At 38.3% G+C, this 23243-nt stretch overlaps 1 protein-coding gene across 1 annotated transcript in view; it reads right to left on the bottom strand.

The window, feature by feature from the left end:
- Window positions 1-23243, bottom strand: part of TENM2 (teneurin transmembrane protein 2) — a 544540-nt gene that overhangs the window by 94387 nt on the left and 426910 nt on the right. The window contains exons 9-11 of the mRNA XM_067304576.1: window positions 19723-19918; window positions 17107-17208; window positions 13115-13147 (exon numbers count right to left, since the gene is read on the bottom strand). Coding sequence (XP_067160677.1) covers window positions 13115-13147; window positions 17107-17208; window positions 19723-19918 — 331 coding nt within the window. The remainder of the gene's footprint in view (window positions 1-13114; window positions 13148-17106; window positions 17209-19722; window positions 19919-23243) is intronic.

Raw genomic sequence — 23243 nt, 5'->3', positions numbered from 1 at the left:
AGATGGGACCACTCTAGATGCAATTAGATAATCCCGTGCCAGCCACCTGCCATAAGATCGCTTCTTCTCTTGCTTTGAACCTAAGTATAACTAAGCAATGGGCAAAGGTGTGCTAGTTAAAGAGATTACATCTGCTGTTTGGAACATTTTAATGGGGAGGTTATTTTTAACTCCATCCCTTGATCTGAATTTGCAGGGTCAACTTCTGGACATCAGAGACTGGATGGCTGACACAGCAGAAGAAAGATTAGCAGGTGCTGCTGGGTCTAGGGCTAAGAGCTCCCACAGTAGCTATGGTAGTATTCCCTTGCCCTGGTCTGGTGCTTCAGGAACTTAAATGAAGCTGAAAGCAGTGTCACAGCTTTGAATTCCTCTCTTTGTGCTTCTACCACATCAGAGGTCTTGCTACAGTCCAAAAATCTGCTCAGACCTTGAGAAACTTGTGTGCAAGTTAAAGTGACCTGTCTTCAACTGCAGCGGGAATATGCATGGCCAAAATGTTAGTGACACAAGAACTGACTGTGGACATAGGAAAAAATCTGTCATTTCTTCTCAGGGTATGAGAAAGAACACAGTTCAGATTAAGACACTTGCAACCTGAAGCCACAAAGTTTTATCTACAGCCTCGTGCCAGGGCTATTCTACAACACATATATCAGGAATATCACTTTAAGAATGAGAAAAGTGGCAGAGGTCTGTGGTCAGAGGTTGGTATTTCCAAGACCACCATGTCACCAAGATTGCAGGGGAAACAATAAGCAAGAATGCAAGCAAGGACAGGTGGTAAGAACCTGGTTTCTCACTGCTCTAACAAATAGCTTTTCATTGTTGTTCCTGCTGTGGGTTTCTAAGATGATCTGAGTGAGGAATGGAGAGAGAATCAGGCTGCCTTTCTCTGGAAAACAGAAGCAGGCATTCTACCTCAAAAGAGGTTTGCTAGACTTATTTTAGGTCATAGTGCTGCAGAGTGAGATTCAAAACAGTCCACTCTAATTTTGATCCAGATTGCCTCAATCAATGCGCAAACAACTCAAGAGTCATCTGGAGTTCTTGTTTTCTATGATTACTTCTCTCCCCCATACGCAGTGGAAGGCCTGTATTCCAGCACAGACCTGCCTGTTCACAGTATGTTGAAGGAGAATGAAGGAAGGAAGGTTTATGTAATAAAACGATCAAGTTCTATCTCATTTCTGTTGACAGACACATGTTGCATAGAGACAATCCCAAATCATAGATATCACTGTTGAGAAGTGGACAGAGGTCTTGGGGAGTAGTTATGGAATTAGTAAGGCAACGCTCAGGTAAATTAAGAGAAGCACAAAAGCACATCTCCTGAGTAAGTTTAAATAAGCACAACAAGTATCATCCCTGAATGTGGTCTTGGTGAAATGATTCTGCCCTTTACCAGCATTCCAACAAAAACCTACTGAATTTTTAACACAGGTCTCTAAACAGCTAAGTCTGGTCAAATTATGGAAAATGGATATGTCAGACCCTTGAGTTCTGTGGGCTACACACATTTAACAGCATGAACTGAGCAGGAAAGACCAGCCAGACATGCCAGAATCTCACTCTAAAAGTTATCTTTGGATAGGTGTTTTGGAGTATTGTTAATATTTCCCTGTAGATGGGTCATTTGACATGCCTATTACACATGAACTAAGAGGGGAGACAGTGAAGGATAATGTCCAAATGATCTGTCATCAAAAGCCACCATCTGTCCAGTGACTCTTAGCACACAGGTATTCCAGTTGTAAGTCTGCATATCCACTACTTTCCCCCACCCTTATGGTATTCACACATACATACTCACCAGAGCTGTTCTTCTAAAGCATGGCAAGAAACCACTAAAGGACTTTCGAGGAGTCAGACTTGTGGAGGCTGTTGCAGAACTTGGTTTAGTTACCCAGCTGCTTGGTTGAAAGACCTTCCCCTGCTACTTGAAGCTCCAAACAAGATTTGAAGGCAGAGTTCTGGCTTGGTTCCTCTTGCTGTAGAGTAAGCATTACCCTGGTGCAGACAGTCCTGTACTGCTAGGATCTAGGCTGTCAGTTCTCTAATGCAGACTTTTTTTCAATTCCTCATAAAATGGACAAATTAGTATACTTCTCTTGAAAGCTATCTGAGTTTCTGAGCACATAAATATGACTTGAGGGGTTTTTGAACTTGTACCTGCACTGCTTCCCTGTCCTGGCAATGCTCTCATACTGCTGTTATTTTTCAAGCAGCCCATTTTTACATCCAAATGTAAATTTCCAAACGGGGCATTAGAAGGTTAGCTTCCTTTGTGCCATCTACAGGCTTATTCAGAGCCCAGACAAGCTGTCAGGAATCACCCAATATCAAGTTAATGCTTTACAACATATGTAGCACAGAATTTTGTGGTGAGATGCTCAAGTCAGGTTGGGGAGGGAAAAGTCACTGGTTTGGATGGACAAGTGATTGCATCAAGCTTATTGGGGAGTTGCTTGACTCAGGACTAGTGTGATTGTATCCATAACGCCTGGAAAACCTTTTGTTGCATATCAGTCAAATTCTTCTTACTGCAAGCCGATAAACATAAAAGTTGATCTTGACATTCATAATGTAAGCAATATGGAGATATAGGACTAAGCACTGAAGTGCAAGTTTGAGGCTGCATTAATATAGCACTTGGATATAGTCTAATGCCCCTTACATCCTGAGTAACAGCAACCGTTCCGTCAACCAATTTTAACAAGATTACCTGAAGAGTTAAAACAGAAAAACATTCCCTGATTCAACATGTAATTTGACAAATCCATAGAAGGAAAATCTACAAAGGTTACTATACACAAAGACACAACATCTACTGTAGGAAGTCCTAGCACGACTTATCTCTAGAACGGGGAGAATTTACCCAGGAAGCATCAAACAAAGGTACAATTTTTACTCTTTCTCAACTCTCTGCTGTATGGCCCCATCAGAGCTGGAGTTCCTGGGCAAAATGGATTTTTGGTCTGACCCACTACAGCTTTACTTCCTTAATATAACCGGTATACTAACAAACACTTTCAGGAAATAGCATTCCGAAGAGACACCATTTACACTTCTATAAGATAAGCCTACACACTATTGTTGAACTGTACAGAACTTTGTCAGACCTAAGAGAAGTTAAGATTGCAATTTTACCTCTAGATGTTCCTGTTAAGAAGGAAGAAGTAAGTTTCAGTCCTGAAACTTCTGCTAAGAACAAATGTTTATCGCTATTTTACAGACCTGTTTTGAAACGTTTCTGAAGTACTTGTGTTGTTATACTTAGTGAACTATGACAAACTCATAAGACTGTTCCTTATTTAAGGTTCATTTAAAATGAGTGTTTTTTCAGATACAAATTACAAAAGCAGGGATATATACTTAAGGCCACAGAACGAGCAGCAGTCTCTGATTGCACAGTTTAAAAGAAATGTGCCAGACAGCATATGCACTTACAAAACTGCATGAGGATCTTTCTGTACATGTGAGCATACGCTTGCATGTGTAATTAGTCTATTGTCACAAGTCTGACCCAGCAGCAGAGCGCATGCACTAATATTAGCATATATAGCGTTTCTTGGTGTTTGCACAAAGGCTTGCACAAAGGTCAGACAAAAACTTGGTTCTAGTTTCATTTATGGACACATTCTGAGTCTTCCCACCAAGAACTTCCAAGTTTTTTGAATCTGGTTTTGCCCACACATCTCTGCCTCATAATCATTAGTTCAGGATAGTTCAGCATCCCTAAGCTTAGAGAAAGTCCTTACGTATCATGAAACAGAGATAGAATGGTTTTCAAATTTTTAATGCAACCATACAAAAATTCTATCCTCGTCTCTCAGAAAACCCCCACAACTGGGGCAGTTCTGGTATGCTCTTTGGACATAGCTGCACAAATTTCTAGTTATATGAAAAATAAAATAACAGACTAGCATAATAGAATTGAAGTTCTTCATTTTTTCACCGACCACAGGGAACTGTAGCAAAGACAAATGCAGTTTGAACTTCTTACCAATGATCTCAAAGTTGACCTTCTGGGGGCAGTTCCTTTAGGGGATAATTAATTCAGACTCTCTAATAATTCAAACTAGGACTTCCTTTTAGCAGAGATTAAGCTGCTGCTGCTGCTAACACATTATGCATGATTTTGCAAGTACATAAGAAAGATGGATTACTGTTTATGAGAGATTAATTTGAAACCAAAAATGGATTCCAGTTCAGCTCCAAACTGAAGCAGAAATACAAAAAAGATCCAAGTGCAGTATCACCTACAATAGCTTGATCAAAAGACCTAAAAAACATGAGTAGGGGCACATTCTACTGGCATTTGGCTCTTTTTGGTCTGTATCTTAGTGACCCACATGTAGATTTCATCTGCAAATACTAATCTCTCACATGGGCAAACTAGATTAAGATGTAAGCAAGTGAAGTTTTATTTTAATGGTGCTCGAATTGGGTCCTACAATCATATCCCAAAGCCTTGAACAATTTTAGATTCACTCCAAAAGCTACAACCAAGTCAGCCTCCTAAAGTGAAGTTATACTTATTTAGATATAAGCAATCTTATTTCAAAAGGGCCCCAAATCCACAAAACCACTAAAACCAGAGGAATTGTAAATGGTTGCATCTTAGAACATAAGCCCACTTATTTAAGAACTTAAGTTCTGACACCTTCATTTAAAAATATTGGCTCTAAATTTTACATCATTATTATTTTAACCAAAATAGTACTGAAACATGGCAAATGATTACATCCATTGTTAGATCAGTTGTTTGCACATAAGGTTATTTCCAAAAATTAGGAGGCATCAGAGATATGAGTATTCTGGTTTGTAGCCTAAAAATACAATGCTATAGTTTAACAATGCCATCTTTCATATTTTTCTTTTAAACCTGTTTTACACCAGTTGACTGTACATTTCAGGATTTGTCTGCAGGCCATTTAGTTTTAACTTGAGTTCATTTATGGATATGAAAATCTGAAATAACTTCTAAGACCACCTCATGGTTTACGTCAGTTCACTTTTACTAGTTTGTGCTATCTTTATGCCATTTGCCTGCTATGAAGCTGTCCTACACCTAACAAACTTGTCCCCAGGAAAATCATTCTGGAATGGGGGGATGGAATGACTGCAGGCCCAGTTTCCCTGATCTGTTCTTTTTGCCTAGCAAACATCGTATTTGCCTGGTCAGGAAAAATGGTGTTTGATCAGGCTGCCTGCTCTTTAGAGATTGTTAGGACCGAAATGGTTGTAAGAACAGCAGCAATGACCTAGAACATCTTTTAGGTTGCTCTAAGAGTTTGTGCTCTTCCAAGCACAAGCTGCTTGGAGGTCAGCTTTTGGAAATTCAACCAGCATCAGAAGAATGAACAACTGTGAATAACTGACAGTTTTTCTTGACCATTAGCACCTACACTGGATTGTAACATACAGATAGTACAGATCCTTATGCTATTACAGTTTTAGAATTTTTAGTCATCTGTTAACAGATGCTTCACAGAAATCTGAACTTAGCTCCTACCAGGCAATATGCTTTGTTAGTTACTTTACAAAACATGAAACTGTTTAGTTTGAATCCAAGCACGCAAATGATTTATTGGTAAAATTACTCCATATTGCAGGCATCAAAGAGACTTAAGATAAAATGCGCAGCCCTTTACAGTAATCATGCCCTGCAGTCCTTACTTCAGTTGCCCAAACCTGAGCCTTACCAAGTTCCCCTGTCTAGCTCTGTCAAACTGCACATTAGTAAGCAAGAAAGAGATTCACAGAAGAATTTCCAGAAGGACAAAAAACCCATCAGGTGTGTCAAATCTCTGACATTCAAAAACCATTTGGGGAAAGCAGCACACGCTGACTTAAGCACTAAAGTATGGATGCTTTAATTAATCCGGGGTGAATTTAATTGCTTTAGTTAAGTGGAAATCGGGTTAAAAATGATGCAGAGCATGCTGGGGTGTGTTAAAAACATGACATATGAGTTGGATGAATCGATAAATTAAAAGCGCACAGATGTTTTAATTAAACCCAGGGAAGTTAACGAAGATCGCTAGAGACTTTTAAGCCTATGATTAATTCAATTCATTTAAAATACCTGTAGAGATATGGGGATGCCTCCATTTTGAGAGTTATAGAAGTTCTCAATCGATAAGTACTTAAGCTATTCTACAAAAAAAATGGCAGGATTTTTATAAAAGTGACTGAACAGCGTTAATTGGATAATGAATATTTACATCCTTCTGAACACTCAGCAAACTTTTGCTTTGGTCAGAATTTATCAAAAAGGTTGCACTTTTTCTCATAACTTTTGGTATGACCTTAACCGTCAAAAAGGGAACACTTGCTCTTCCCTCATGTACTATTCTACAAATTATCATCCATTACATGACTGTTTTGCTTACATTTATTACAAAAATCTATGTGACAAGTATGAATATGTTTCCACACACTATCTAGTAGAACACTGATGATGTTGACTTGTGCTGACAAGTAATTTTCAGAACTACAGCAAATTACAAAATTATCTCTTCGGGATTGGTCACTTGGTACAACAGAATTTTGCTTTATGAAAAAAGCCTCAAAATATTTTTAATAACAATAACTTGGCAGTCTGTAAGAATTGAAAAATAAAATTAAGTAAATGGCAGCTACATTCAGTGGTCAATTGAGAGGACAGAAACTCTCTACCACTAGCATGAAGATGAGCTAGTCAGTCTAGCTAGCCATCACCAAAGAGCTAAGCCTAGTTCCCTGAAGATACTGGAGTCCTGAGGAGGAAGAAAAGAAAGACCACTGCTCTTTCTGAAAATGCAAAAGCCACATATGAGCATATAAAAGATTTTCAAGTGGAATAAAACAAGACAGAGAGAAAAGACAACATTTCAGATCAACTAGACACTTGTAAACTCAGCTAGCTGAGTCAGGGTTCAAATGTCCTAAGGGCTTTCTCTTGTAAAAACATTCTGGATGCAAACACTTCATCAACCTGTTTGTTCCCCTTCCATTACTGTGGAAGTTCTGCAACTATCACTACCTCTTCAAGGGAAGAGTGCAGTTCTCCATGCAGTAGACTAAGATAATTTTCATAATGGTAAATTCGTTTACAGCCTTTCCAGTTAAGAACCTCCCTATTTTCTATAGCTATTGGGAGCAGCACAGTTCAATTTCTTTTCATATGCTTCAACATATTCAAGGAAACAGGAGTTACCCTGCATTGGTTCTGGTTTACCACAGGAGAACGTGGCTGAGTGGTTTGCTGTACTCTTTGTGCTTTCAAAAACAAGGGGAGAGGGAGGGAGGAGGGAGGGAAGAAGGAAGGAAGGAAGGAAGGAAGGAAGGAAGGAAGAATTCTTTTCAGCTCTCTGCATGATACACGGGATTAGAGGATAATAGAGATGGTAAGCAGAAAAGTCCTGAAGACATTTGCAAACTAAAACTCCTTTTCTGTGGATACTAGTAACACAAAAGCAGAGCCGTGAAATTCCTGCTTTAGATGTGAGCAATGAGGTTGATAAGATTACAATAGTGTACAGAGAAATAAATTTTACTTTCTAACAACAGATGGAAATGAACAGATGTTGAAATAGACTATTGTCATAGACAAGCATGTTCATCTTCATTTGTATGCCTTGATAACTTCATCACTGAAAAAAACTGCGGAGGAGGGGACAACTAAACTATCTCAGAGGTTTCAGTTGCTATCTCAGTGGGAAGAGCCAATGAGGAATGAAAAAGATGATTCTTCAAGCTGCAAAAAAGCAGCAGCAAGGACAACTGCTAAATACCAGAATTATCCTTCCAAACATATGTGTTGTAATTCACAGCAACGAATCACTAACAACAAGAAGTCAATATATGCAGATAGAAAAAGAAATGAAAAACTGAAACACTTCTTCAAATATTTTAGGGAAGATTTTACATTTACAGTGAAAGGATTTGTCCTATCCATACTTCTGTGGTAATGTTTTACTATGGCTAAATGGCAGCGTAGTAGGTGCAGACTGCACCTATAGGTTGGCCAAAGTTAAGTTAGATTACGGTACTTGAAATTTCTGGGTGTTTAAAACTCAGGCTGCTTTGGTCTCATTTTAGTTACTGCTATTTGTATTATTAAATACACCAAAAAAGATTTAATCATAACATGATTAATTAGATAGTTCCATGTTAGCTGCAGATACTTAAATATTTTGCTACATTTAAATTAGAAAAATTACTTCATTTGAGAAACTGAAGAGGCATTACAGCTAACTGAATTTCATCTCACCCAAATAGGGCCTAAATATAGGAAGAGATCTAAATTTCAGGTTCAAATCTAGATACAATACAGATATGAATGTACCTAAAGATCACACATATTGAATTTTGAAGAACTGATTCAGAACCATTTCTGTTATTCAGAGATGACAAAGGTATAAGGATCTAGCTTAATAGCTGTATTTCCATTATGTTATTTACAATACTACTTGACCACAGTTGATTCAATGACATTTACCACCATCACAAGGACTCCAAGATGATGCCAAGACAAATCAAAGACAAACTCTTAGACCTTAGTGGAATAAACTAGTATCAGCACAAGACCACAGAAACGATACGATCTGAAAACAAAATGTAGATTGCAATGCAATTAAATAAGCTAAGCAATTAAAGTCAAAAACAAATTAGAAAACATACATCATGATGAGCACAATTCAGCCTAGCAGAGCACAGACAGAGCAGAGAGAGTGTCAGCCTCCAAGTGTAGTCTTACAGAACCGGAAGAAAGATTTTTGTCTTGCCAGAAACTAAGCTGCAAAATTATACGTATACTACATGCATTCCATGCATGCCAAGCACAAGATACCCACCTCATTGCTGCATTGGGACCCTTCTACAGATTTTGCTTACTGGAATCCCATTGAAATAGAAAACATTTGTGCAAACAGATGTGCTGTTACTGCACATGTATAAGAAGAGAAGAAAGAGAAAGAATTGATAACACAGTGGGCTTCAGAAGCGACTGTGAAAGAACAAATGAACATACCTAGCTTTTAGTAAGTATGAAAATATTACTATAATGCTGATGAAGGGAAAAAAAAATTAATGAGATTTTCCTGTTTTTTCATATGCTTTCAAGCTTGGACATGAGCAACACAAACTTCCTTACAATACTATGCCAATATAACTTGGTCCCACTTTGAAGGCCTCAGCTACAGCATTTCCTGTTGCTCTTTGGTGTCTGAATTTCAACAAGTTGGCTAATGAGTGATGGACAGAGAAGCATTGGTGTTCACTGAAATCAGAGAATCATAATTGCTTATATGCACACTTTTTTTTACTCAGTGGCATTAGCAACTTTCCTCAGTTATCTCCTTCCTCCTTCATCACTGTACTCCCTAGCATTCCTCTTTTTTAAAATTTGTTAGTATGCTCTTTGTTTGAAAATTTCTCCTACAGCAAACTACCTTGTTAACTGCAACAATATCCTGCAAGATCTCTGGGAAACGGAGCCATACATAATTTCAAGTGCGTATGTTACAACACAAATTTAGGAACATATGGAACAGCAGTGCAATACACAGGCATGATCTTGGCTATATGTTTACTAGTGATTTAATATGTAAAATAAATGCTAATTAAAATGTTATATTAGATGCAACTATTGGGTATATTTAACACCATTAAATTAAACAGAGTTTTAAAAGTATTTTTGCTACCTTGTGAAGTCACAAGTAAAACAGAAGGAAGGTTGTGTTTCTAAAGAACAGGAGCATCCCCTCTTGAAATTATTCAGGATCAACTCTTCTGTAGATAAAATCTTAATAACACTGAATTCAATCCTGGATTCAGTGAAAGGCAAAATCTTTAAGAACAACAGTAAGTAAATTAATATTTTGCTTGCTGAAATCCAAGTTTTTCAAGTCTGTTTTCTCAAATACTCACAATGCTAGAAGTAGCTGATGGGTCCTATTTGAACTTTGTAAATATTCTTTTACAAAGAATGAAAACAATACGATGTATCAATTTCTAGTCCTGCACAGGCTAGGGAGTAATCTGAGTACTCTGATTTCGCCATGCTGTTACTATATATCACATGCTTTGCAAACATCAACTAATCCTCACATTTAATCTACAATACTATAGGGATAGGTACATACTCTTAAAGAGTATTGAAATATTAAGATGCTAACTGATGTGTTGTAAGACAGAAATTTAATAAGGTATCTGAAGGCAGAATTCAGGAATCCAGAGATTCCAGTCCCCTGGTTTTGCCTCTAATCTTAATAGTTTAGGAGGACTGATGATGGAAGCTGGAGACCAGAAATGATTGCTCCCGAGTTCTGCTCCTTGGTGCACCACTGCTTCTGCCTTCAACCTTGGCTGCAGTCATGACTGCTAACATCCACAAAGCTGAGACCCTGCAGTTCTGGGCTCCTGTTTACATTACCAATTAGAGAGTTCGCATGGCGTACTGTGTGTTGGCTATACTTGTCCACCTGAAACTGGATCAAAGTTACTAACTCACTTTGTGATGGTAATGTAGCAGCTGATTGATGGCAATGACTGTCAATCTCTGTTGAAATAGGATACATGTCTGTTTATTTTTTAATTTTTTAGGCACAGTTAATAGAGCAAAACTCTTTCCACAGCATACAGAAATTAGGTAAAATTAAGAAAACTTAGGGCAGATAGGGAAAGCACTGCCCTGTACAAGGCACTCTTTGCATGGCAACCGAGGACATAATCAGTTTGCCAGAAATGAAAAAACTTCTGCTGGCAAAATATGAGAGGGAGAAAAGGAGAAGGAAATTTATAAGAAATGTATTTTTAGGTACTGAGTCAGAGAGGTGGAAACTGCTGGAGGGGAACATTCCCAAAGACAGCCTTGTCTGATCAAGTATCAAAATGCTGCTTCCACCCACTGCGAGAGACACGGTCTGAGTGACACACCAGGGCACTGCTGCTGCTGCTGCAGCATACATGTAAGTTGGCACACACACACAAAAACCCCAAACCAAAACCAAACCCACCCAGAGAGGAGAGATACTAAGAAAGTAGCTAAATATGCTGGATTTTGTCAGCCACAAGATACGATGCGAGATACATGGGGATGACAAGTCATGAATGCAGTATTTCCAAAGAAAAGCACTTTTTTTTTAAACCAATACAATCTAAGTGATGAGACATGCTATGATTACGAACATAAGAAATATGTTTCCCAGTAAAGTTGTTATTTATTTAATTTCACTCTCCTCTCAGCCCTTCCCTGCATTCTTGCTCAATCGCTGTGGACAATGCCGTCATTCTACCTGTCACTCCGGTTCGTAATCTGGATGTCATTTTTGACTCATCCACTCTCTCTCCTTATATCCAGGCTTTGACAAGGTCTTACAGATTCTTTCGGCATTGCGTCTTTTTGTTAGGCTCCTCATCCTCGCTCACAGCATATAAAATCCACATTACAGCAACATCTTTTTCTCCAGTGTTGACAAATACAGTCTTCTCCATCCATTTCTGTTTGCTACAGTGTTACAAAAAGCATCCTGTTTATCTGTTAGTTCAACCACCTGGTCTTGTTTCCCAGTCCTGTTCCTGCTCCTTTCCTCTTACCAGATCAAACACGAACTTCATGCTCCGACTTCACGTGCAGACCAGCTCCACCCCAGGCTGTTCGCTGCCCCGATTCTGCCTCCCACCTCTCTCTGACCTGGAATGCCACCACTGCCGTTTTTGAAAGTCAAATTTTAAAACAGCCCTTTTGAGCTCTTTCCCACATTCTCTCTCCTTGTGTTTGCAGTGCATTTGTCCTGCATTATCCACATGATTTTACGTTATCTGCCCCACTAGTGCTCTTTAAAATGGCTTTTTACCACAATGTTTCCCCAAACTGACGACAGTTACACTGCTAGCATGTTTGTAACACTGTCTATCACACACTATTTCCTTCTATCTCACTTGGCACCCGTTTGTTCCTCCTTTACTTGTATTGGCACGGTAAGTCCTTTGAGGTAGGCACTGCTTTTATATTTTGCTTTTTTATTTATTGCAAAGCACTAACCACAATGGATTAGTTCGAACAAGGAAAATGATGACAGTCCTTCTATCATCTCTTCCCTGAAATTATTCTATGACAATTTTCCTATGCTACTGCTTCTCTCCCTCTCTTTTCTCTGCCAAACCTATCTGTATTGGGTACCATCATGTTCAGTCCAACCTACCTCTCTCATCTGATCTGTAATTTGTTATTGCACTACTTTGCAGTGATTCACTTGGAAACAGAAGACATACACACACCCTCCAGTGATGACCGCACCATGGATGAACAGAAGTGCTGCCTGACCACGGCCACCCTCTCTTCTGCCAGGCTGCGGGACACGTGCAGGACAGGCGAAGGAGCAAGGTGTTCACTGACACCTCTCACTTGCCCTTCAAAGTCCAGTGTGCTTTGCTCTGCTTTATTTCATTTCCTATAATTTCCAGCCAAGCTACGAAGGCAAATATCTTCTTCCTTACTCCCATGGAGAGGAAATGTTAACTGCGATACTTTATTAGCATCTGGTGGACAGCATTCATTCATGTGGATCCCAGGTGCTTTACAGCAATGAACTGAATACTGACTTATTCAGCAAGACACACTTTCAAATTCACATTTTACCCACTGAGTTCCCTCCCATAAGCTTTTATGTCACTGGGAGCATTCTGGACATGGCACTAAGGGACTAGTGTCAAGCAGATTATTCAGTGGGAAAAGGTGTACTTTCTGCACTTAAGAACTTTATTGCCCAAGCAATAAGCTTCTGAATAACGTCAGACCAAGAGGAGCCCCAAACAACTGAAATCTGCAAGAGAAACATTGCTTGAGTAACAGCTGAGAGGAAGCAAGAGTTGCTGTTTCTAGCAATTACACCTTACTTACCTACTAATTTAGGACTTTTTACATTTCTGTACAGAGGTTAAAAATACACACAAAACAAAGAAAATGGCTTTGGGAGGAACTCTTATTTTGGTGAGGGCAGGCATCAAAAACAGCAAATCCTTTAGAATAAATTTAAAAAGAGACAGACTACAGTTTACAGCTTAATAACTTTTTCAAAATAAGTGTCTCAAAAGAAATAAAAAGAAATTTTAAAAAACCTACCCTTCTTTTTATACTTATTAAAGTGGCGCCGTCCTTTGCCAGTAAGCCAAAAACAAACAGAATGAAAATAAAATAATGAAAAACCCACACAAGGAGAATAGGAAAAGAAACTGAGTATAACATAAATCTGAATCATTAGAGTTCTTAAAATCAGATTAAAAAGTCAACTGATCAAACATAGTATAAATTTCTGGTTTCAAAAATCCAAAAGTCTTCAATCCATTTAAATTAAAATATTAAACATGTTTTTTATTACATTGCATAATTAATCAAAAGTATCTGCTAAATGGCAACTTCATGGCTGCTGACAGGAGCTACTTGACTCATTTTTTTCCCTTCTTTTACAAACCAACACCATTTCTTAACAGATATATCACATCAAATTCTCTATTTGCATTTACTTAGATGTTTATATTATGCTCATCATTTCAATGTTCAAACCACATGGGAGGGTACACTCTTTCATCTTTGCAGTTTAGCTAAACACTTTCATGATGCAAATACTGGTATTTTAAAATACCAAACCAAAAGAGGTTCTGAGTACACTTGCAAAACAGTATGTTACCGTTGCTTTGGAGAAAAAAAAAAATGTATATATATATTTATTTATTTAGAGAAGTGGAGGAGTTTCATGCTCTCCAAAGTACTACACAATGGAACAAAACTACAGCCAACTCTGCTTCACGCTTCTGGGAACCCAACTCACTGCAATACTGAACACTACAAATGGTGAAAAGCAGGGCCCTAGGAATGATGCCTGCTTGCAGATTTACCAGAGGACACTCGGTAGTTGAAAGACCAAACTAGTATCAGACATTAACAGTGAGAACAGTAAGAAGGACACCTTGATATACCTGGATGGGTATGTCATAGAAGTTACAAAAAAGATGAATATAAAAAAGTGACAAGACACCTAAATAACATAATCATAGCTGCTTGTCTGGTTCTTTAATTGATCCCTGGCAATGGCATCCCTTCTTATCACTAACTCCTACAGCTATTTGTGCACAGGAGGTTACTTGCAATGCAGTTCAATTTACGGCCAGTCTTCCACTGGCTTTAACAATGTGCATTTTCTTTATCAGGATTCAGCTCCACCCACTGAATTATCTTTCGATTATTAAAATTTTCTTTTCTTTTTTGAAATGCCATATTTTAACCACATGAGATTAAAACGTATCATTACCTTTCTTGCATGGTAGATGGAATTCTTAATTAGGTTAATCTCCAAACAATTTCAAAGCGGATTTTGCCTGAGCACAGACTGAGTAAAACTGTTGAGAGTGGCTACCTAATCAAGAGAACTTACTTCCACAGGTAAGGGTAAGCATAAAACCCCCAGGGACTTGGTGAGAGTGTCTGCAAGGGTGAAATTTCTCCTACTTCAATCAAGGCATGAAAGCGGATTTCAGCTTGTGGACTGGGCCACAAGTTCAGTTCTTTCGAATATTTTTCCATTTCTAATCGTCTGTCTTGGAGCTAATAGATCTAAAGTCAAATCGGTGGTGTCTCTCACAGGTTTCCTTCACTACGGTCTTTCAGAAATACATGGATCCAGAGCAAAGTCACAGATGGAGTACCTGCACACTGTATGCAAAGAATTTGCCTCTGATCTCCTCAAGATCAGCTCTGTAACCAGGGATTCACTGGTATAAAAGATCATGCTTTAGATCTGTCACTCTTAGGCTGATCATCAGCTGATCTATCAGCTCTTAGGCTGCTGTGTTACTGTATGAACCAAGCCATAAGAGCTGGCTGAAGAGCTTATTGACATTTTCTCCACATTTCTGTATCTGAGTTTTCCTCAAATTATTTCACATTGAAGAACAGAGACACTGGAATATGCATTGCTAGGGAAATCAAAAATAAAAGTTGGAAATAAAAATAAATAAATAGTTGGAAAGAAAATCATTATCTATTCAAACATGTGAGAACTTAAATAGAAATGTAACATTACACTAAACACACATTAAAAATGTGTCCATGCATATAATATGCTAGAATATATTTAATTCTCTATATCATGTTATTGAGTTCTACCATTCCTACAGTCCCAATTTTGACTTCTGTCTTCTGAAACTGCTGTCACATATGGTCAGCATTCAAGTAAGCAGAAAAATCTATGGACGTGAGTGCAGGTATGACAGTGCCTGTGAAATGGGTGAGGCATGTGGCCCTTACATCCTAACACAGCTCCACACCTCTGGGCATGTCTCGTACTATCTAGATGTGCAACTATGTGTTTGTAAAGAAATGTGCAAATTCTGCCAGCACCCCCATTTTGTCATTTTACATAATTTTTCCAGTTTCTGTGTTCTTTAGAAATACCATGCTGCCTGATAAGAAAACAGTTCAGAGAGTTGAAAGGAGCTTCCAAGGAGCACTTCTGCTTTTGAGGGAATGAGACAACACAGAAAAGACAAAGCAGGAAGCAGAGGAAAAGTACTGTGGTGTTAGTAGTAGAAGCCTGACAGATGCAGTTGGAGAAGTACCCTATAATAAAGCTCTTCATCTGATATAGCCTGAATAAAAATTTTCTAGCATTAATATAGAATACAGTATTAGAGATTCGCTACACACTGCAGTATTGCTCCAAACTCAAAATGCAAATGAGTTGATTTAATGGCCAAGATACTGATGTGTAAAGAGTGGCAGTGAAGCACACAGTCACCGCATGCATACTTTCACAGGTTAACACACAGAAATGCATATAGTTGTCAACGTGTATTTATAGCACACATTACAACACCGTTTACTTTATAATATACAGAGTCTCCTCTATATATTTGCGAAGTGTCTTAATTTCTCAGGTAGTAAAACAACATGACCTCTGTATTTCAGGCACTCTTTAAAATGAGCAGGGCTAGCACTGAGGTAACATCGTTAATTCATCCAAGGCCCTCGGGGTCTTTTTTTTTTTTTTTTATACTAGGGCACCTCTAAGAAACAAGTATGGAGATACAAAAAAGAAATGACTTCCTCCAGAATGGCTGTAACAGCTATTTAAGGAGTGTTTCATAGACAGGCACAGCCATGCTGGGTGCCAGACTGCTACTCCAGTGAAAAAGGTGGGGCCTCACTGAACTGTCCTCGGGACTGGATCATGATCTAACGAGAAATGGGCACATTTCTAAGGCCCGTCAAGGCATTTCAAAAGCTTTCAAAGACCACACTTCCCACCTTTGAACCCGACTGACCTTATTCTTGTGAAAAACAATTGTAAGCATGTGATATTGATAGAGTGCCTAATTCTCACACAAACTAAGAATGAAGCAAATTGTAAAATGTTATGACTGTGCCCAGGAACAGCAGGGAGTTCAATTAAGTCACAACCAAGTCATTGATTTTAGACAACATACGTGCTGCAGTATCTATATAACCTGAAGAGGTTCTCCTTTACAAATTATGACAGCTATCCCAAACTCACAAAAAGATTTAGTAAACACATGCAGCCAATCCATGGATGTATTTTAGAGTTGTGTTCAACCCTTGATAACTGTGCATCTCCCAGTTTTAGTGGTCAAATTTACAAACAGTACTCAAGAAAAGTTTTATTTTAAAACTTTACCAAGTCCTACTCATTCTCCTAAAAAAAAAAAAAAATCAAAAAAACTCCTCTATGAACTAGAAGTATGGCTCAGCCAAGCCAGAATTTAGATTACACGCTATTAAGAAAGATAGTCTTCTATTATGAACCAATTGATGATTATCAGAAAGCACTGATGATAATTCATCCACTTTTACAGAAAAAAAATCTTTTCTGCTGTTTCTGCTTACTACAGTTGACACAAAAAATAGTTGTAGTTATGCAAGGTCATTAGCCATGCAGCAATACTTCTATCTGATCATATTTAACTAAGAGATTTAAGAAAAAAATTGTGTATTGATCTATTTGAATCTATCCTGGACCCATGCTAACTAGCAGGCTCTATAGATCCATACAAATCACAAACAAACAATGTGACTATTTGTAAACGCAGGGAAAACAATACCTTTAGCACAGTCTGCTCCATGAAATCCTGGAAAACAGTGGCAGACACCTGATACACATTCACCGTTCCCATGACAATTACGTGGACAGTCTTGCACTGAATCTGAAATACAAGCATCAAGGGCACATTAGCTGGTTCCTTTTTAGGCTGCAAATTCTTTGCTGAATTTTTCTTCAGTTTATTTTGTCTTCAACACTTCAGAAAAACAACATTTAATTATATTCATGCCACAAAGTTCATGTGAAGCAGAAAGGCACCAACATTACTGGCAACATGAATGAGAGTAGAGACCTAGTGATCTGCTCCAAGTCACATACTAAATCTCTGAGTGCCATTAACACTCCGGTCTTCTGATACCAAGTCCTCTGTTTGAATAGGTAGACAAAACTGCTTTTAAGACCTCTGTAGCTATGTTTGAATTCACATTATGAATCAAATACAATGCTCCAACAGGAACATTGACAATCTCATTCTCACAGTGAGACTTTGATCTTGTACAACCACTTTTCCTCGTGGAACTGATTATTCCAAGGACTGTATCAGAATTTCCCTTCTGCAGACATTTAAAGCTTCATTAAATAGGCTGACAAAAATACCTGCTGTACACATCAGAGGAACTCTTTTGCTCTAATGAATATTCTTTATCCTAAAAGATTAACAAAAAAGGTGCAAGCAGCTATGCAAGAGGATGAAGAACAGGTCTGCAAAACTAGAGAGCAAGGCTTAGCAGTGGAATCCATGTCACTGACTGAAGCATCAACTACTTCAATAATTTGTGAAGAGTAAGCACACCAGTCTAGTAACAAAATCTTAGCTTTCCACCACTTCTATGCTATTGTTTGGACAATTCATAACAACAACCTGGAAATTAAATACCAATTATGAAATTAATTCTTAAAATCACTTTCATTTGAAAGCTGTTGGATTTTGGAAGAATATATTTTCTACACTAAATTACTTTAATAAAAGTCTAACTGGAATGTTGTTACTTTTCACTATTACTCCTTTTTGTTGTGGGACCTGTGGTGCCAAAGTAAAAGGCTTTGTCAATCCCAGACACCAAACAAACAGCAGCAGCTGTACAACACAGAAAAGGAATTTTGGATTTGGAACTAGCAGAAGCATACAGAGTATTTTCCTGTCAAATTAAACTGAAAAGAGGAAAAAGATTCAAGCATAACTTTAAATCTAATTTCACAGTTGCAGGATACTAAATAAAAAAGAAACAGTAAGCAAATTCTCAAGGAGATGTTACTAGCTTGGCCTCTTGAAATGATTCAGTGAACAAAAAATTGAAACATGTAATGCTCAAAAATATCAATTTGTCTGATGAAGAAACTTGTCTATAGAGTTATTCATTATTTTGTTTCATCGCACATGAAAGCCCTTCCTGTGTATTCAAAATTATGCTAAATTTAATGTTGTCTGTCAGTTAACATAATTTCTGTTATTCTTTACCCTTTTCCATGTCAGAGAAACTTTTGGCTCTCCCAGACCCTTTGATTATGAAACATGATACCAGGTGTGTGTAGAAGAACCTCTGAACTGGATAAAAACTAAATTTTTCTCTACATTTCAATCCAATTACTATCATTGCACTATCAAGTAGTCTACCTGACTATTAGACCTTCGACGCTCTTGAAAGCTGTAGCCTAGACAAGGCAAGTCTTTTAAGGACAGCTTATTGCATCTCAAGGTTTTGTAAGAAGCACAGTAGGGGCACACCAAGACACCAAGCACAAATATTCCTGTTGTTTTTGGAGAAGCAGAAAAAGCTTTCTACAGGAAAATAGGCAGATATGTCCATAAATATGCATAGCACCTAGTACCCCTTACAAAACCCCATATAATCAATCTATGGAGGAAGAATCATTTTCTCACCTTAACTGAGGTTAACAGAAACAATTATATGCATACTTAATGACATCATAGTGTTAGCTATCCTTCTACACCCATTGGGACTTAAGCCAACAAACTGAATTCTGTACTAATGCAAAAGGAAAAATTAAGCTTCACATCATGAATCAGGCAAGGCTGCAGAAGACCTCCACTATTTTTATCAAACTTATAAACTCACTTTGAGTTTGTAGGTTGCAGTTTTTCTTTTCCTAGACAAACAGGAATTACACAATACAGAAGATTCAAAACCCAGCAGTGCCATTTAACTCTTCAACCAGCCAGGATGGAATAACAGGTACCCATCTCAGGGTCTGTGAGGTCACTGTGACAATAATATTCAGTAAAGCTCAAATGCTTCGTCAGTTCAACAAATCTTCTGATAAAGCTTAGTTTAGTTTTCAGCTGACTAAATGGAACCCTAGTCTTCTAACAAAACTGCAAGCTTCTCTCCTAATGTTAGCCTCAGATCATAGGCTAGATGTTCTTCTGCTCTTAATGCCACTGTGTTGAGGGCACGGCACAGTATTAGATGAGTGGTAGCTCTAAGACAGCGTATGGCTAACTAACAGACTCAACTAGATTCTCAACAGACAAAAATGCGCACTACATAGCATCAAGGATACTCGGGCTGAATACTGAAAACTGCAAAAAAGTATTATGACTTTAGGTAAGGAAATAAATACAGAGGAGAAATGCTCAGCTTGTGGAGATACCTACCCAAGACAACTGTACTGAAAGAGACCACTTCTTTGTCCTTGCCATCATTGTAAAATGCCAGGTGCCACAACCCCACATCCAAGTATTGAACAAACACAGCCTCATTCTGAACGAGGGTCTGAATACTTCGACGTTCCCGCGGGGACTCCACCACACTCCATTTCTCTTTCCCATCCAAGCGTTCCATGAAATCATACTGCAGGGCAAAAAATAAACAAAACAAAACAAAACAACAAAAAAACCCAAACAGAGCTGAATACAGAATATTGCAGCTCACAATCTCACACTATGTTTTGTGTTCTACCCTGTCATAAAACAGCATTTCTGGAAAATATGTCAGTGTGAAACTAGTATTTACTAGTCAACCATGGAACATACAGTGATTCTGGACTCTTATCCCTTCTGAAATAATGATACAAAATTATGCAACTTTGCTCCACATAGATGATCAAAAATGTACAAACTGTATTTCTTCACAGGGTGAGTTTTGAGACAGAAGCTGAAACCAATGATTTGACTGATCACAAAAGTTTTTAGGTTCCTACATGGCTTTCAAGGCTGGGAACCTTCAATATATAGGAGATCCACCCCTTCCTAAGCAATCACCTGCAGTAAATTGTTGCTGCTAGAGGAACAGAAGCCTGAGGTTTCCTTCCAGACACACAATTGAATGGAACCCCCATAGTGTGAAAACAAACAGAAACAACACAAACAGAAAATGTGTTTGTCTAATGCAAGGTAACTCAGTACCTAATAAGAATACACTGTAAAAGCTTTACATCACAGAGCAGTTTGCTTACCTGGGTATGCAGAACAACCAGGGCCAAATGGAGCAAGTGGGATACAAAAACCAGAGGGAGCATGGAAAGGAATAACACAATTCAAGTGGCTGAAGGAAAACTGAGAATTTCTGGTTGGATGATTTCCAAGTAAGGTAGAACATTACATAAATCTTTGAAAAGGGGATCAAACAGAGCAAGTGATTATTTAGAGTATAAGAGGGATGGCACCATTAATGGCATGAAACGATAAAAAAAGAAAGAAATTTAAGATGAGTGTCAGAAAAGCTTCCCATCTATTAGGCTCAGTAATAGCCTCCCAGTGGAGATGCCACTGCATCACACAATTAAACAAGACTGGAAGAAATATTAGTTAATCTACAACAGGGAACAACTCTGCATAGCAAAGCAGCTGGACTAGCTGTCCTAATAGGCTTTTTTCTGTCTTTAATGTCTGTGAATCTGGAGCTCTCAAGTTGACGCTATGCTCAACTCACTGGCTCTCACAGCCCCTATCTAAGGCAAGTCCTTAAGAAACAACAAAAACAATATATCTAATCTTTTGATAGCTATATAACAAGTCCCCTATGAAAACACATCTTGTTTTAGACACATTTATCTATCTAGGAGTAGATAGAGATAGATAGACATGTCTAAAGAAAGACGTATGTGTTCAATAAAATACTGTAACAGTACGTGCTTGCTTGCCAGTGGTTTTATTACATTTCCCCCTGTTATCTCCAGCCTGGGCTTACGACAGCTCTAAGGAAACACACACCTTGTTTTCCTTTTTGTTTAAAAAGGAAACTGCAATCCTGCATCCTAAACAGGCCACACATCCATAGAGGGCTGTCTTGTACACTGAATGCAATTAACAGTGCGTTCTAGCAAATAATTAATGATGCACAATAAAATAAAGAAGATTCTCCCTACTAGTAGGAGAGAGAATGACATTAACCCTTCAGTGACATGAGGTACATCTATCTAAAATTGGGGTAGTAAAATCTGACCTATTTGAAATTCTGTAACAGTTGCATATGAGCAATATAGAGTCCTTGATATATGTAACCTTAAAAGAAAGGGCAAAGTAAGGAAATACTATTACCTTAGTTTTAAATGTGTGGAATTTTGATACCAGTACAAAGACATAAAGGAAATCCATGATAGAGTGGGAATTTGAACCTAGGTCTATTAGTCCAAAGCTACTGTCAAAAGCAGTACAGTATCCATTCTCTCCAGTGCCTCGAGTCTTGGGGAACAGTAGGAACGAAATAACAAGTTTCACCAAACTGTTTGGATCAGGCTGTCATTCACTCACACACTTTTTTATATGGGATTTTGGCAGGAGAGGGTAATTCAGCTAAATTAGTATGTTTAGACCAATGCACAACAGAGATTTAGAGAATTCTGGCATGTCAGTAACTTTCAGAGCATCAGAGATGTCAAACACACATACATCAACCTCTTAAACCACTGACATTTGGAAGCATTACCAAAACCTATAGTCCAACAGTCAGAGGTTAAGGACAGACTCATCACCTCCTTGGAAAACTTTATTACTGGGACAACACCTTGGGAAAAAAAGAAATTTTGCTCCTCAGAACAATTGCTCACAAAGGGTCAACTAAGGAAGCAGCAATAAAAGCTGACATTTCTCACTGGCATCATGCTGTTCGGCTCTGCTTGTGCTGGCAGGTTCCTCTGCCTCCCCTCTGTTTGATGCTGATTCTACCTCATATAGTAGAAAAGGCTCAGCAGTCGGTAAGATCGAAGGGGAAGAGTACTCAGGCTGAAATTGCTTGAAGTAGTTTTAGCTACACAATCTCTTTTCACAATGATGGGTGCGACCTAGTGAGAGCCGGTCACTTAACACGGCTCTCCGTAAGGCTACAATTTTAATTACACACTATATAGGCTGGTATTACTCCTCTTTAGTCAAACCATGAAGAACTATTTCATGCTCAGGAAAAAGCATAACTACTAAACCTGAATAAGTTTACCACTTGTGAAGTACCAGTGTAAAGTGATATAAAATATAAAAATAAATCTTTATCCCTTTTGGATTCCTCAGCAGGAAGATGATGTATCTGCCAGTCAGCATGTACTGGGCATATGTACCACAAAATGTAAAATCCCTGACTGAAGGGTCACTAAAGGGGTACTGTGAAATCATAACTAGATAAGATTTCTTCACATGGTCAGATGGATAATCATTTTGCTTCTTGCTGCCATGCTGATCTTCTGATTTACCACATTTGCATGATAAATTACTTTTAAATGTTCTGCTGAAGATACCATTCTTGCTTTAAAGCTACCCATTGACAAATACGCATAGATTACAAGATCCATATAGGAAAAGAATACAGGTGTTTCCATGATCATTTGGAAGCAACTGTATAATACCAAACACACACATCTGCTAGGGAAGAGACAACTAAATCACACAGGTTAGGGAGTAGCCAAGTCAACGACGAAAATGAGGATTCTGAAGTAACCTGAAGTTTGGCTGACTCATTTTTTTTATGCTCCTTCATATTTCAAGGCTTGAAATGTCTGTGAGACAGAAATGTCTGTGAGACAGAAAGTCTCACAGAAATGTCAAAAGCCTGCTCAGAAACAAAATACACCAGAATTCACAAATGACTATATCCTCACAGAGTTCAGTTTTGCAGGTAAGAGGGGACTACTTAATATGATTAGAGCTCCATAGAAATAGGTGCCTTGCCAGCCCGCTCCTCAAAA

The sequence above is a fragment of the Apteryx mantelli genome, chromosome 14 (genome assembly GCF_036417845.1).
Source record: "Apteryx mantelli isolate bAptMan1 chromosome 14, bAptMan1.hap1, whole genome shotgun sequence".
NCBI lineage: Eukaryota > Metazoa > Chordata > Aves > Apterygiformes > Apterygidae > Apteryx > Apteryx mantelli.
The sequence above is the reverse complement of the archived record's forward strand: the minus strand, read 5'-3'. Positions and strand labels throughout refer to the sequence as shown.